General features: G+C 34.1%; 2 protein-coding genes and 1 long non-coding RNA gene across 49 annotated transcripts; 1 reads left to right on the top strand and 2 right to left on the bottom strand.

The window, feature by feature from the left end:
* Positions 1-453: 453 nt before the first annotated feature.
* On the top strand, positions 454-5,949 carry LOC112741703 (uncharacterized). Of its 46 annotated transcripts, none has more exons than XR_011870760.1 (11): positions 454-833; positions 1,010-1,050; positions 1,179-1,354; positions 2,381-2,748; positions 2,841-3,103; positions 3,349-3,425; positions 3,508-3,541; positions 4,360-4,443; positions 4,534-4,605; positions 4,720-4,776; positions 5,733-5,949. XR_011870760.1 is itself a non-coding variant. In XM_072213844.1 (10 exons), exons 6-10 carry the CDS (start codon positions 3,374-3,376, stop codon positions 5,794-5,796), a joined length of 303 nt encoding a protein of 100 aa, XP_072069945.1. In that variant the 5' UTR covers positions 486-833; positions 968-1,050; positions 1,179-1,354; positions 2,381-2,748; positions 2,841-3,103; positions 3,349-3,373; the 3' UTR covers positions 5,797-5,949. The 46 variants fall into 46 exon arrangements, 17 of the variants coding, with proteins under 17 accessions (XP_072069953.1, XP_072069950.1, XP_072069956.1 ...); XR_011870758.1 differs by having other exon boundaries at positions 486-833; positions 968-1,050; positions 3,349-3,399; positions 4,372-4,443; XR_011870756.1 differs by having other exon boundaries at positions 486-833; positions 968-1,050; positions 3,349-3,399.
* Positions 5,950-7,164: 1,215 nt separating this feature from the next.
* LOC112742320 (uncharacterized) lies at positions 7,165-13,138 on the bottom strand. Its single transcript, XM_025791557.2, has 9 exons — positions 12,862-13,138; positions 12,720-12,730; positions 12,030-12,159; positions 11,800-11,863; positions 11,643-11,691; positions 11,468-11,565; positions 11,085-11,175; positions 7,580-7,642; positions 7,165-7,488 (listed from the first exon to the last, which is right to left on the bottom strand). The coding sequence occupies exons 1-9, from the start codon at positions 13,136-13,138 to the stop codon at positions 7,342-7,344; spliced, it is 930 nt and encodes a 309-aa protein (XP_025647342.1). The 3' UTR covers positions 7,165-7,341.
* On the bottom strand, positions 7,751-10,601 carry LOC112741702 (uncharacterized). Of its 2 annotated transcripts, none has more exons than XR_003171565.3 (5): positions 10,137-10,601; positions 9,923-10,062; positions 9,739-9,843; positions 9,531-9,648; positions 7,751-7,999 (listed from the first exon to the last, which is right to left on the bottom strand). It is a non-coding gene; the product is annotated as an uncharacterized lncRNA (long non-coding RNA). The 2 variants fall into 2 exon arrangements; XR_003171564.3 differs by having other exon boundaries at positions 9,730-9,843; positions 10,137-10,599.
* Positions 13,139-13,145: the final 7 nt, after the last annotated feature.

The following is a 13,145-nucleotide window of genomic DNA, read 5'->3' as shown; positions in this document are numbered from 1 at the left end:
ATTTTTATGTTTTCATATATTCAAGATTTGACCTAGTATGATAAATGATCTTTCACTTCCCAAAGGGTTTTTTTCCTTAAATCCTCTTCCTTATTTATATTTGTGAGGCATACGTTAAACTTATTCAGGTCCAAAATAAAAAGAAATTTCCACCACTACAACATTTTTTATCTATTGCAACATATACTGTAAGTAACACTTAAAAAGTGTTGTTTAAAATGATAAAAAACAATGCTTAATATTTGTTGCAATGAAATATTGCTATTGCAACACTTTTTTAACTAACACTACATAAGTGTTCCCTTTGATTAGATAGAGAACACATGAAAGGCGTTGCTTCAGCAAAATACACATGCAACGTTTACCATGTACATAAATTACACTTTTCTAAAATTGCTTTAAAATTTTTAATAAGCTTCTCATTATAAAGTGTTGTCTAAAATATATAAATGTATTTTTTTCTTTTAAATTTCAATTTTTCCTCTAAATATATCAATAGAAAACTAAATGATTCAAACACAGAAACTTTCATTCATTCATCATCTTCATATTCCTAACAAAACGTTGAAACAAAATGCTACTGGTAACCCTAACCCCTAAATTGATGAAATTCGCGGTTCCTTTTCTACTCGCGGAGAAGCATTCCCTCTCTCTTTGCGTTCCTCCCTACTCGCCTTGTTATGCTCTCTTCGTGTTACCTCGTGTTCCTCTCTTTCTCTGTTCTTTGCACGGTGTCGGTTACTTCTCTCTGCATTTTGCCGAAAAATTGCATAGTACAAGATCTGGTTTCGTTCTGCGTTTGATCTGCTGCCAAACTTGTTTCATTTCATTAGGTGTGCACTTCAATTCTTCCCTTTCCTACTCTAATTGCTCAATTGTGTGTATGTGTGATTTTTTCAAGAAAAAGGAAATTGTGTGTGTCTATTTGCTGTTTTTCTGAGCTATTTGCTGTTTCGAGCTTCTCTAGGTTTTGCTTGCCGTTCATCTCTGATCTCTTCCAATTTGCCAGTGTTCTTCTGCTAGGGTTCATCACCGCTGATCATTGTTCAGGTACTCATGATTCTGCCTCTGTTTTTCTTTTCTATTTTTGTGTTTTGAATCCTAATTTTTTAGATTAGCAATTATTCTGGAAAATTTTAGTTATGAAAAGTTCTTCTCCTTTTAATCTTCTTCGCCAGTTTTTGCTTCATCGGCACCTTCGCTTCACTCTTGCGCCACCTCAGCATCGAGCGTGGTGCACTGCCGCCACACCGGCTATAAACCCGTACCACCTGTGGAAGGAGAAGGAAGAGGAGATTTTGAGGGACATTGAGCCTGTGGTTACACTAACCAAAGATATTCTTCACTCTCGAAGGTAACTAAGTAACTAACTAAGCTTGTTATTCAGCTTTGCGCTCTTTCTGTTTGTTATATTGTCTCAGTCATTGGTTACTCTTTTTTCTATCTTTTGTTTTTCTCCAAGTACAAATAAGTAGTTTTGTTGTGATTAAGTTCCTTTAGAGTGTGTTGCAAGCTGCATTTTAGAGGGTAAAATGCATCATTTGGGTGCTGTGTTATATCACTTTAATATTATAAAATATATAATTAACTTCCTGATAAGTAAAGTAACAAGTCTTCTAAAGGAACTGTACAAATTTGTGTTCTCCCGTTTCAAACACTAATCAGACTTATAAATGGTTAAATAAGCTGAACCTTTCTAAATTTGAATGACGATATGATACATAACTCAACTCAACTCAACTCAAATGCTTGCACTAACTATGAAAAACAGAGACGTCTTCAGCACCATCGGCTGTGTCTCCGTCTTCGTGTCTGTGTCTTACTTCAAGACATTGCTCATTATTGTTAGTTGGAGAGATGAGAGTGATTAGATAGCTTGCTATTATACTGATAATGTGAAAGAAAGTAAAGGGAGGAGGAACAGATTCAGATGGGTGTGTGTCTGGCCAATCTAATACTAAACTATTAAGAGAGGGTTGTCAGGTAGTGGAAATCCAACGTGTCTTGAAGGAGAGATCTTAAAGAGTTGGGTTGATTATGGTACCTTTTATAAGAGTTGTATCATCTGTGGTCTCTCTTTCTTCATTTCTTCTGCATCATTATTAGGTTATATCAAAGGTAATATTAGCTTCAATGTCTTTAATACTTTCTGACAACTTCTCCTCTTATTCTCTTTAACCATTAATAATTTGTTGTATTGTCTCCCTTATTTCAATTAATTTTTCCTTCCTTTTGTACCTATTTTTCAAATTTCTTATTGATTTTCAAATTTTGAATTTCACCGCCATACATCATATGCATTACTCTTACTTATTTATAACTCCTTGCTTTCATTGTATTTTGGCCTTTACTCATCCCCTCCTTTATTTTTCCAAGTCAGGAATGTAAATGTTAATGTCCTTCAACTGCAGCAGCAGAATGCTGAGTCCGTGTGGGCGGTGCTAGGGCTTGCAGATGAGCCTGCGGTGCAGCCTTGCTCTGAGGTGAAGAAGAATGGGGTTTCGCCTAGGACTGCAGCGACGCTCATTCCGGGTCCGGCTGTTGTTACGTTGGGGTGGAGAGGAAGCCAGGTTGTCCTCTGAAGGCTGTGCCCACTGCTGATGTTGTTGCTGCTGTTGTGGCGGCAGCTGAAGCTTCAAGTGGTGACTCCTATTATGTTCATTGTTGTTTCTGATCTTGCCGCTGTTGTGAATGCATTGCTGTTGGTGCCCGTAGTTGTGCTTGCCAATCAACAGTCATTATAACCAGGTCATTCATTTGAGTTATGAAATTTTATATCTATCTGAGTTGATTTTGTTTTCCCTTTTTTATTTTTATTTGTTTGTTATTCCGACAAACAGATCTAAAGAAATCATTTAAGTGCCTCCATATAGCTGAGAAAATATTCTCTCTCTCTCTGAGTAAAATGTGCTACTATCATCTCTCTCCTCTGCAAATTTTTTTTCAAGAATCAATTATTGGAAAATGCAATGTGATTTCCACATCAATAGACCAGAAAATCCTGAACCATCTGAAACAGAGTTGAAGAGAGCTGATTTGTTTTTCAATTATGCATATGCGTTAGTTGCTAGCCGTGCAAAACTTGATGACTTTACAATTGAAGGTTAGTTATTTGCATCTGATATTTGTTAATTTTGGTAAGATAGAAGTTTCAGTTGTGATGTTTGTATTCGTGAGCAGAGCACCATTCTTTATTCATATGTTGATTTTTTTAATGCACTAATTAATGATTATGTCCACATGTACGATATATAGTAATATTACTTAAGAATGATAAGAGTTTCTTTCTTTTCTTTCCCTTTATTTTTACATTTTATGACTGATTCATTGGGCACTGTGTTTGTATAGTGCAAGTAGGCACAAGCAGTGCTGGATGCGGCTGAAGCTGCCACTACAACTGTGAGATTTCTGGACATACATCATAAGTATATCTCCCAGGCTTCTTAGTTAATTTGATCATCATTCTCTTGGAATTTAATTTTTTTTTTTCATTTATCTTTTACTTAGGTTTAAGTCTGAGATTGAAGAATGTTCAAAAAAGGTCTGTTCATATGGGCGTGTGTTTGGTCTCTTTAGTTTTATTTAATATTAATAGATAGTATAAATGTGTATTGTGTTGTGGATTTTTAGACCTTTTAATTTTTTTTCTTCTTCAGACTTTGCTATTAGGATATTTGGAGCAGCATATGAGTTTTACTTCTTCATTCTTTTATTTACTTTTTCATTTTAATTTTTTTAAAATTATTTTCATATATGTTTGGAAAATTTGCCTCTTTAATTTAGAAAATTTATATGTTTGGCAAAAATCATGCATTTAAAGAATGTTTTTCAATATTTTTTGGAAATCTCTATGAAGCATTAAAATAGTTTTTTCTTCTACTATCTTATTGATAAGAAATTATTATTTGGTCAGATTTTTGTCTCTTACCATGTATGATTTTCTTCATTATTGTACCATTCTTTTCTTCTGGACCAATTCCTTAATAAATTGATGGAGTTGAATGATTGCATTTATGATTTATCAATCAGTATTCAATACTATATATATAGAAATTCAAAGATATGCTATTTTGATTAGGTAGTACAGTAGATATATGCTTGTGCCATGCTTGCAAAAGAGTTCATGTTGAAAAATCTTAAAAGGAAAGAGGTTAAATTATTCAATATAATTATTTTGAATGTGAATTGTTGGGGTATAGGAGCATGCCTTTATATAATAGTCTATTTCAAATATTCGAGAGAAATTCAAGCACAAATCTAAATGCTAAGTAGACTAAGAAATTCAGATTTCTACATATTGTTCATTCCAGATCCAAATCTGTTTATATCCCTCTGGTTCATACTGATGAATGGTTTCAGATTCCTTCTTAGGGGTATTTCAAATAATAATATAATTGGCTCCATTCCTTCTTCCCTCGGTGACTTGGAACATCTTCTAAAGCTGTGAGTACTGTGGCAAGTTTCTTGTTATTTATTTGTTTTTCGAATCTGGCAGTTTCTCTTTTACTCACGGCTATTATTTGATTTTTGTAGGAACCTGAGCAGAAATCATATAACAGGATTTATTCCAGCAGAATTTGCTAATCTTAGAAGTGTTATGGACATGCAAGTCATTTGTCTTTATTTTTTCCTAATGAAATCTGTTTTCTCCTTTGTTTACTCCCCCCCCCCTTCTTTTTTTCCTGTTTGTTAATTGGTTTTTGTCATTCTATGTTGCAGTGATTTGTCAAATTTGATTCCTCAAGAACTTAGTCAGCTTCAGAACATGGTGTCATTGTAAGTTCAGATGCTGGAAATTAATAACTTGTTATCTGTATTAGAACACAAATTTTCGTTGATGATGTTAGACTCTTGGAGTGTTAAATGGTAAAATTTCAATCTGGAAATCTTCATTCTGGATCCAATTACAAGATATTGTACTGGCTACTAGTAATTTCTATTGAGTTCCTTGTTAATTTTGTTTTTATTTCTACAGAAATTTTCTGCTCTGTTAATTCTTCGGCTTGCATATTAGAGTCTTGGTGTGGTTTATGGAGATTTGGGAACTTCCCCTTTGTATGTTTTCTACAATAATTTTCCTCATGAATTGCCTCCTTATGAATAATAATCAAGCGGTACTTTGATGCCATTATCATGAATCTTTGATTGACAGATGTATAAGGTTGTAGTGGGGATTATATTGAAGTGAGTAGCTAGAGTCTCCTTAAAAAGAAGTCTCATCTTTGTTAATCCCAAGATGCATAGGCATAAGGCATGTGCCTTTGACATTATTGGACTCATCATCATATAGTCAAGGATTTACAGCGCACCTCCTAAGTTAAAGTGCATTGAATTCATCGTTTAATTAACATACACTAATAATTTTTTATCATCTTTTTCCAATTTCATATGGCTTAGCTGCAGTTTTGTGAAAATATATAGCTGCTGTTTCCAATTTTTTAACCTTTTTATTGAAGTTTTTAATGGAAGTTAGAGACATGTTTTATACTTTTAACTAACTGTGATCTTTTTTATTATAGTTTTTCTTTCCGAAGAGAATCAAGACTAAGAGACAAGCTTTGTTTGTTGAAATACTTGATCAAATTTATACCTTAAGCACATTAGAAGGAGTTTTTTAGACCTATTTATTGCTTTTGTATCTATAATATTTAATATCATAAAGAAATTTTTATTATTATAATTTTTCATTTTTAATAATAAGTTGTTTATTTTTTGTTGTGTATTATTTGCAGATTTAGCATATGGGACAAGTCAAGCATGGATATAAAATATGCAAGTAGATTGATATTTTTTTGATAAATATTAATTACTATTTTGTTATGACAATTATTGTTAGACAAGAATTTTATTATTTTGTTGAGAATTATTGATGAACATGTATTTGAAATATGTATTTGAAATACTAATTGAACTTTTTAATATCTATTTTGATTAGAATTTTATTATTAGTTATTTTGTCTCTTTTATAATTTTTTCCTATTGTGCACAAATTTATTTATTAATTAAAATAATTAACATATATGAACAAAAAATTTTATTATAAATTTTAATTTTTTTGTATTTTTATTACGAAAGTAATTTTTTTTTATCAAAAAGGCAACATTTTTATTAGTTGCATATTTTGAATATTAGACAACACTTGTATGGTTGCATATCCAAAAGAAAAAGCAACACTTGTATAGGTTGCATATCCAAAAGAAAAGGCAACATTTGTATAGGTTGCATATTCAAAAGAAAAGGCAATGCTTTAAAAGGTTGCATATTCAAAACTAATAGGCAACACTTTAAAGTATTGCAAATTCAAACTTATAAGCAACACATAAAAGAGTTGAATTTTATTGCAAATAGGAAACATTTTTAGTAGTGGTCAAAATATGAGAAAAGACAACATTGCAAAAGTGTTGTTTCAAACACACTTTTGAAGTGTTGTTGTTTTCTAACCAAAGGCAACACTTACCAAGTGTTGCTCTCAAAAGCGTTGTTTTTGAAACAAAAAAGTGTTGCCTTGATCTAAGGCAACGGCTGCATATGCAACGCTGCCCAAAAACGTTGCCTTAGGTCCAAAAATGTTGCCATAGATCAAAAGCAACCTTTGTCAGTCTTTAGGCAACACTTTTTAAATGTTACCTCAACCTGAAAATGTTGTAGTGCACTAATAAGGATTTTTAAAAATCTATTAACCGATACTATAATATTCTTAATGCAAATGTAATTGAAATTGTCAATTGCAAACTAGTAAATTTAGCTAGAAGTATTTATTACAATGGTTTATGTTAACCGTTTAAATATCAAAAGTAGTTATAGATTACAAGTTTACTAAGACCATTGTATTCAATAATCACACTCAAACAATTTTTTTTCCTCGAATCTTGTAATTGTCACAGAGCGTATTCCTTGATATTTGATTAATCTTTATAATAAAACTCAGAAGTGAAAATAGGAGAAGAATAAGAAAATTGAGTGAGGAAAAAAATGAGAAATATTTTATTTAATATAACAAACAATATATTTCTTTCATTTCCATCTAATGAGAAATATATGTGGTTTTACTTAAATTACAATTGTATTATTTTATTTAACAAAGATTATTAGGTGAATTTTAACAACAAATATAAAATGATATAAATTTGTAGTTTTGAATTAATTTTCATAAAAACGAAATAATTTTAATAAATTGCAAATATATATAATTTTGAATGATTACAATTCAATGAAAATCCCGGTTGAAACCTTCCATATTGCCTTAAGTTGAAGATTTGTAGCACCTTCAACTTTGCTCATCTACAACTACTTAAAGCTAAAGAAGAGAAGAACGAAAAACATGTCCTTTGTCTCAAAGTCTCACTTGTCCAAACCATTAATCCATGACAGAATAACTTTTGCTCCTTTTTCCCATGAAACGTCCAACATCATATCATGCGCAACGACATCAACACAATCCGGCGGCACACTGTAAAATCTTGCCGTCTCATTTAGTCCTTCGGCATCCTATAAACAACAATAGTTCAGTGAATTTGAGTCTGACATCATCTGAGGGGGCCAGAAACTCTTTTCGAGTGTTCGGCATAGAACGACAAACAAAAATGAAGTCATTTTTCGCACCCAAAACAAGGACATCGACAGGGCAGTTTGGTGTAACACCCTCACTATCAGTAGTCACGCTTTCGGCTGCGCCACTCTGATAGCAAGAAGTATTACGACTACTTTACATACTAAATAATAAAATAGGAGCCTGTGACTCGACATTGTATCGCTGATCACTTTATAAATCGGAAATACATACTTCATCTAAAATAAACAAGCAGGCATAGATTCATATACAAGACTCCTTACATAATAACTTTATATTATACATATAAAACATACAATTCCTATCCCTCTTACAAACTTGTAATAACAAAGACGAGGGAAGAAAAATAATCTAATGAATACAACAACATATAAGCCAAACGCAGTGTAACTCTTCATAACGCTTCTTCCGGTTCCTGAAAAGGTAAAGCTGTAGGGGGGTGAGAACCTAACCACACGGTCTCACCAAGCAGTTTCAAAGTTGTCATAAGAAGATATTTAATAAGAAAACTGTTTTCAAACTCAGTGATTATCATCGCCTTATGAATCTCTTAAAAACCAGTAGGTAATCGTTCAAGACTTTTTCAAAGAAACAATGTTTAATCTAATTGAAATCCGAAACCTTTCTTTTCTTATAAGAAAATCTCAATTAGAAACCAACCAAGCAATCAAACAACACAATCATTAATGCAACGCCAAAGTTCATTCTCAAATGTAGCACGCCAGGACAAACACAGGCAAGACAGACAAGGAAAGCACAAGTAGGTAGCAATTACAGCAAATAGTTCAAGTAGCAGTTAAGAACAGTTTAGCAATTAGGCAAACCAAAACAGGTTCAAACCCAAGCAAAGCATACAAATGCATATGATGCATGCCTGTCCTATGGCTGATGAGGCTCATCTGTCGGTTATCCAGCCAACCCGACAAGTCTGAATTGTCCTTAGACTGTCCCCCGACGTGCATCCCCAAGAGTCTATGCATAGCTTTTTCTCAAATAATCAATATTGCTCAATGGGGGTAACATTCCCGGGAATTTATATAGTGCCCGGTCACACTTACGTCGTAGGGTCAACAGAGTATCGAGTTTTCAACCTGGTACACGTGGTGGCAAGCCACGGCACTTAATCCAGGGAACCTCGTATCTCAGATATTTCAAATTCATAAGCCAAATGAACAATTCAAAGATCGTATCTCAACATTCTCAACTTCATAATCATTCATTAATCCAAATCTCATTTCCAAATTCATTCGAAAGTCATATTTCAAAGAAATCCTCATCATCTTTCTTTTCATTCTGTTCACTAACAATTCTCAATCCAAAACATGACTTTTCCTTTGATAAATGAAGTAATCTTAAATTATATAATGCTTAAAATTAAACCTTGTAAAATAACTACTTCAAATGAAACTTCTAATTTTATAAAATTTCGGCAGCATCTCCTCTAAAATTCGGATTCTGCCACCCTTTTCGGGTCCCATCTAAACATTTCTCAAACCTTTTATCATCCATTTCCAAATCTCATTCATTTTTCCAGAGTTAAACCAGCTCCAATATCAATTTATTTTCAAATCAAACCAATTCCAACAATAAAACTCTTTTTAACATCAAATCAGCTCAAATATTAAATCATTTGTAAAGTCAGACGAATCCAAAATCAAACCGCTCCCAGAATCAATTTATTTTCATATCTCAAATTATTTCCTAAAATCGATTCATTTATATTACCAAGTAAACTTTAAAACCAAGAAGATCCACCTTTCATAATAATCGAGTAAATAACATTTCAAACCGGTTTTTACCAACAACCATAAGCCACTTACACAATCAAGCACCAAATAATCCAATCCAACAAATCATCACATTCACAAGACAAATGTAACCACAGAAGTTTATCCTTTTGCGTCAATATCTATTTATCACAACTCTGTAATGTAAAATAGATTTTAAGAAAAACCCCTACCTCGTTCGCGATTCAACTACGTGACAAACCGCATTTCTATTCTTATCCCACAGCAACAACATTAATACTGACCGTCCCCGCAGCAGCCACAGCCTCTAAACACAGTCTTAGCCCAATCCTAAAATATTAATGTCGCGTAAAACTCAATAATCTATAACATAACAGCAACTAAAAGAGTTTGGAACAAGGAACGACTTACTGGGCTTACAAATAATCAAGAAAACGGAGCAACAGCAGCTCCGGTGACGACGCAGCACCTTGATGCTGTATGCAGCAGCCATAGAACTCAGCAATCAAGACCCGTAACTCGATCCTATGACACCAAGACCTCAGATCCTCAAACAACTTAAAACAGAAATACCAATTTAAAGGTTTTGGAACGCATGGCTTACCCAAACAAGGATGAACGGCTGAATTGAAATAACGGTAACTCCGATGGTGGTTCCGGTGATCACCCACGCCACACCCGGTGACCAGAACGGCGGCAACGACGGTGCAGCAGTTCAGAACAACAAGCAGCGGGGGCGGGTGACTGAAATAAGCATGCAGTGACGATAAAGGTTCCCGGAATCCAAAAGAACATAAACCAAACTTTAAAACCCTTACCGACAGTGCGTTCTCCCGCGGCGGCTTCACGGTGTGGGCGACGCTGGCGACGCGAAAAGGGTTCTGACACGGTGGTTGGACCTCAGCTCGGCTTGAGATCCCGCTCTCTCTCCCTCGCGCGTCTCTCCTCCTCGCGTGGTCTCCTCGGCGCTGGCGCCAACGGCGACGCGACGCGACGCGACGGCGGTCCTGAGCTGCGCGGCGGCTTCCTCGCGGTACTCTCCTTCTCTCTCAGATCTCCTCTCTCTTCTGTCAGCAGCGGCGGCGACGGTGGCAGTGACACCCACCGCGCCGCCTCACTCTTCTCCCCCCTCTCCTTCCTTCCTCGGTTCCCATCCTTCTTCCTCTTTCTTTTTTTTTTTTCTTTCTTTCCTTCTGATGGAATTTTTGTGGGTAAGTGAGGGTAGGGAAAGGGGTGCAGCTGTGTGTGCGTGTGAACTGAGAGATGTGAGGGTGAGTGTTTATAAAAATTAGGCTTATGGTTTTGTTTTAGCAATTTAGGATTTAATTTAGATTTTAGTTATTTTTAATCAAATTAGAGTATATAATGTTAATTTGAAATCTAATTTTAATCTTTAAAATTATTTTAAAATATTATTTGTTGTATTAAAATACTAATTGGTTTAAAACCAAATTCTCTAATTGAATTTATAAGATAATAAGATTAATTTTCTTTATTTCTAAAACTTGAAGTATTAAATCATAGAAATATCAATTATTTGAATTAAATCACATAAATATTCTTGTCATCCAATAACTACTAATTTTGAAATTTAAATATAGTAAATAATTCAATAATTATAAAATTAGGTAAAATTCTAATTAATTATCAAAACCTGATTTAATTTTTGATTTAATTAGCTTTAATAAAATAATTCCTAAAGATAAAATTTCTAATGAATTGAAATTAATTTCTAATAAGATTTATTCGAAAATTCTGGGTCTTACATTTGGCGCCGAAGGAACTAGAAGTGATGCATTCAGCTTTCTTAAATTAAACAATGGCAAACTCGAACTTTCTTTCATTAGCTCTTGATATCTGAAATCCAAACACAAACCAGGCTAAAGGCATGATAGTGATACTCAATATGAATAGACCATTTGATATTTCACAGAAAATGCATACTCTTGTTAAGGGGGTTTATAAGTTTAGTTTCTAGACTTATCTATTTGAATTAAACCAAATAAAGTCATAGCTATTGTAGACCAGTGTGCTTTACTTCTTTAAAAAATAATGGATTCTGCAATTCCATGGCTCCATGAAACATAACATAAGTTCTTATCCATATTCTTCCGATATCAAATTTCAATTAACATGATGACAAACAAACCTTTTAAAAATATGATCCTCCATTGTGGCTGAGAAAAATGTCTCTCTACAAAGAGGAAGAGAGGTTTGAAAAGCTTTTGCTGCCAAGCTGCGTGTCACCTGCGGCCAGGTCAATGGATATATACATATAGTAAATACAGAAGAATCACATTCTTGAGAAAGTCTGTTCAAAATACCTTGAAGGCAGCAATTAGCTTGGTAAAGAGATATTGCCAGATAAGACCACTAACAAAAATAAAAAAGAATTCTCAATAAGTGAAATCACAATTGAGTTAGGGTACAATCACTTTATTCAAAAGTAATGATAACGCACTAGAGATCTTAGTTATTAACCTGTTACCAAAAGGAGGCACAGAGCAGACAAGGATAGCTCTTCTAAGCTTTGGATATGTATTTTCTATTAATAGAATCAAACTCAATCAGATTAAAAGCTTCAAGGAAAGTAGGTATTTGAGACTAAAATGATATATATGATATTCATATGATGGGGGGATTAGTAACATACTAGTACCTTAATTGATTACAAAAACATGTAGCAGAATCAGAAGGAAATTGGAAAGTACCTTCATGGTTTTTGCTTCCCAAAGAAGAGATATAATACTGAATGATAAGTACTCCAAATGAATGTCCATTCAAGATAGGTGGTGACTGAACCTTATGATGGACAAAATCTGCAATATCTCTTACATGCGTCTACTGTAGAATCAAGTGCATGCAAGAAATTAAAGACAATAATTATTCAACAATAGCACAAGTAGGAGTGAGGGAGTGAGCTTCGAAGGTCCAACTTGGAATGCGGTAGGAGAAGTCCGGTGGCTGAACGGAAGTGAGGGAGTGAATGAGCTGGCGTTGAGAGGAACAACGAGCTCGAAGCTGATGGGAGGGAGGGAGCATGTGCTGCTGCTACTGCGGCGTTGTAGTGAGTTAGGGTTGTTGTGTTGGTAATGGTTAGGGTATTAGTGGATCAGCACACAAAACGGCAGCGCTTTTGGTCAAATTCAAAAACCCGGCCTGATCTCGGTTTAGTTTGACCTATCAGTTTTTGGCCAGTTTAACGGTTCAATTCTGGTTTTCTATTTTTGCGGTTTTAACATATAACCGAATCGTAATTTATATCGGTTCGCGGTTTGACCGGTTTGTCGATGCCAATGGATTCAATAAAATTCGTATTAACAATAATTCATATAAATTAATAATTCTATGAATTAAATAAATCATTAATTTGTTTATTGTCTAACCGAGATTTATTTGACAATCATTTCATCTAAAAACATAAGCATGAATATTGGAAGAATATAGAAAATTTTATTAATATAGTAAAAAAAATTTAAACACGAATATGTAAGTGATTCCCTACGCAAAAATATTAAGTTTAGGGAGGTTACTAATTATCACTATCTAAATCAGGAGTTGGTTCAGTATACATGTCATTGTTATCTGAACCATTAGCTTCAACTTCCATAACGTTGTTGTTAATGTCCTTTTGCCAAGGACATGTTGTCTTCTTATGTCCTTCCATTTGACAAACACTACAACGCTGTCGCTTCTTCTTAGATGGTTGTCCTAAGCCTATATTGGTTTGATGCACATATGGATTCCTACTTTTAGCTACACCTGACTGAGGTTGCGTAGTGCCTTCATCTGAAGTCTTGTAAGATGAATACAACCCCATAATAATG

Source organism: Arachis hypogaea, chromosome 14 (assembly GCF_003086295.3).
Source record: "Arachis hypogaea cultivar Tifrunner chromosome 14, arahy.Tifrunner.gnm2.J5K5, whole genome shotgun sequence".
Taxonomy (NCBI): Eukaryota; Viridiplantae; Streptophyta; class Magnoliopsida; order Fabales; family Fabaceae; genus Arachis; species Arachis hypogaea.
This window is presented reverse-complemented; position numbering and strand designations above follow the sequence as displayed.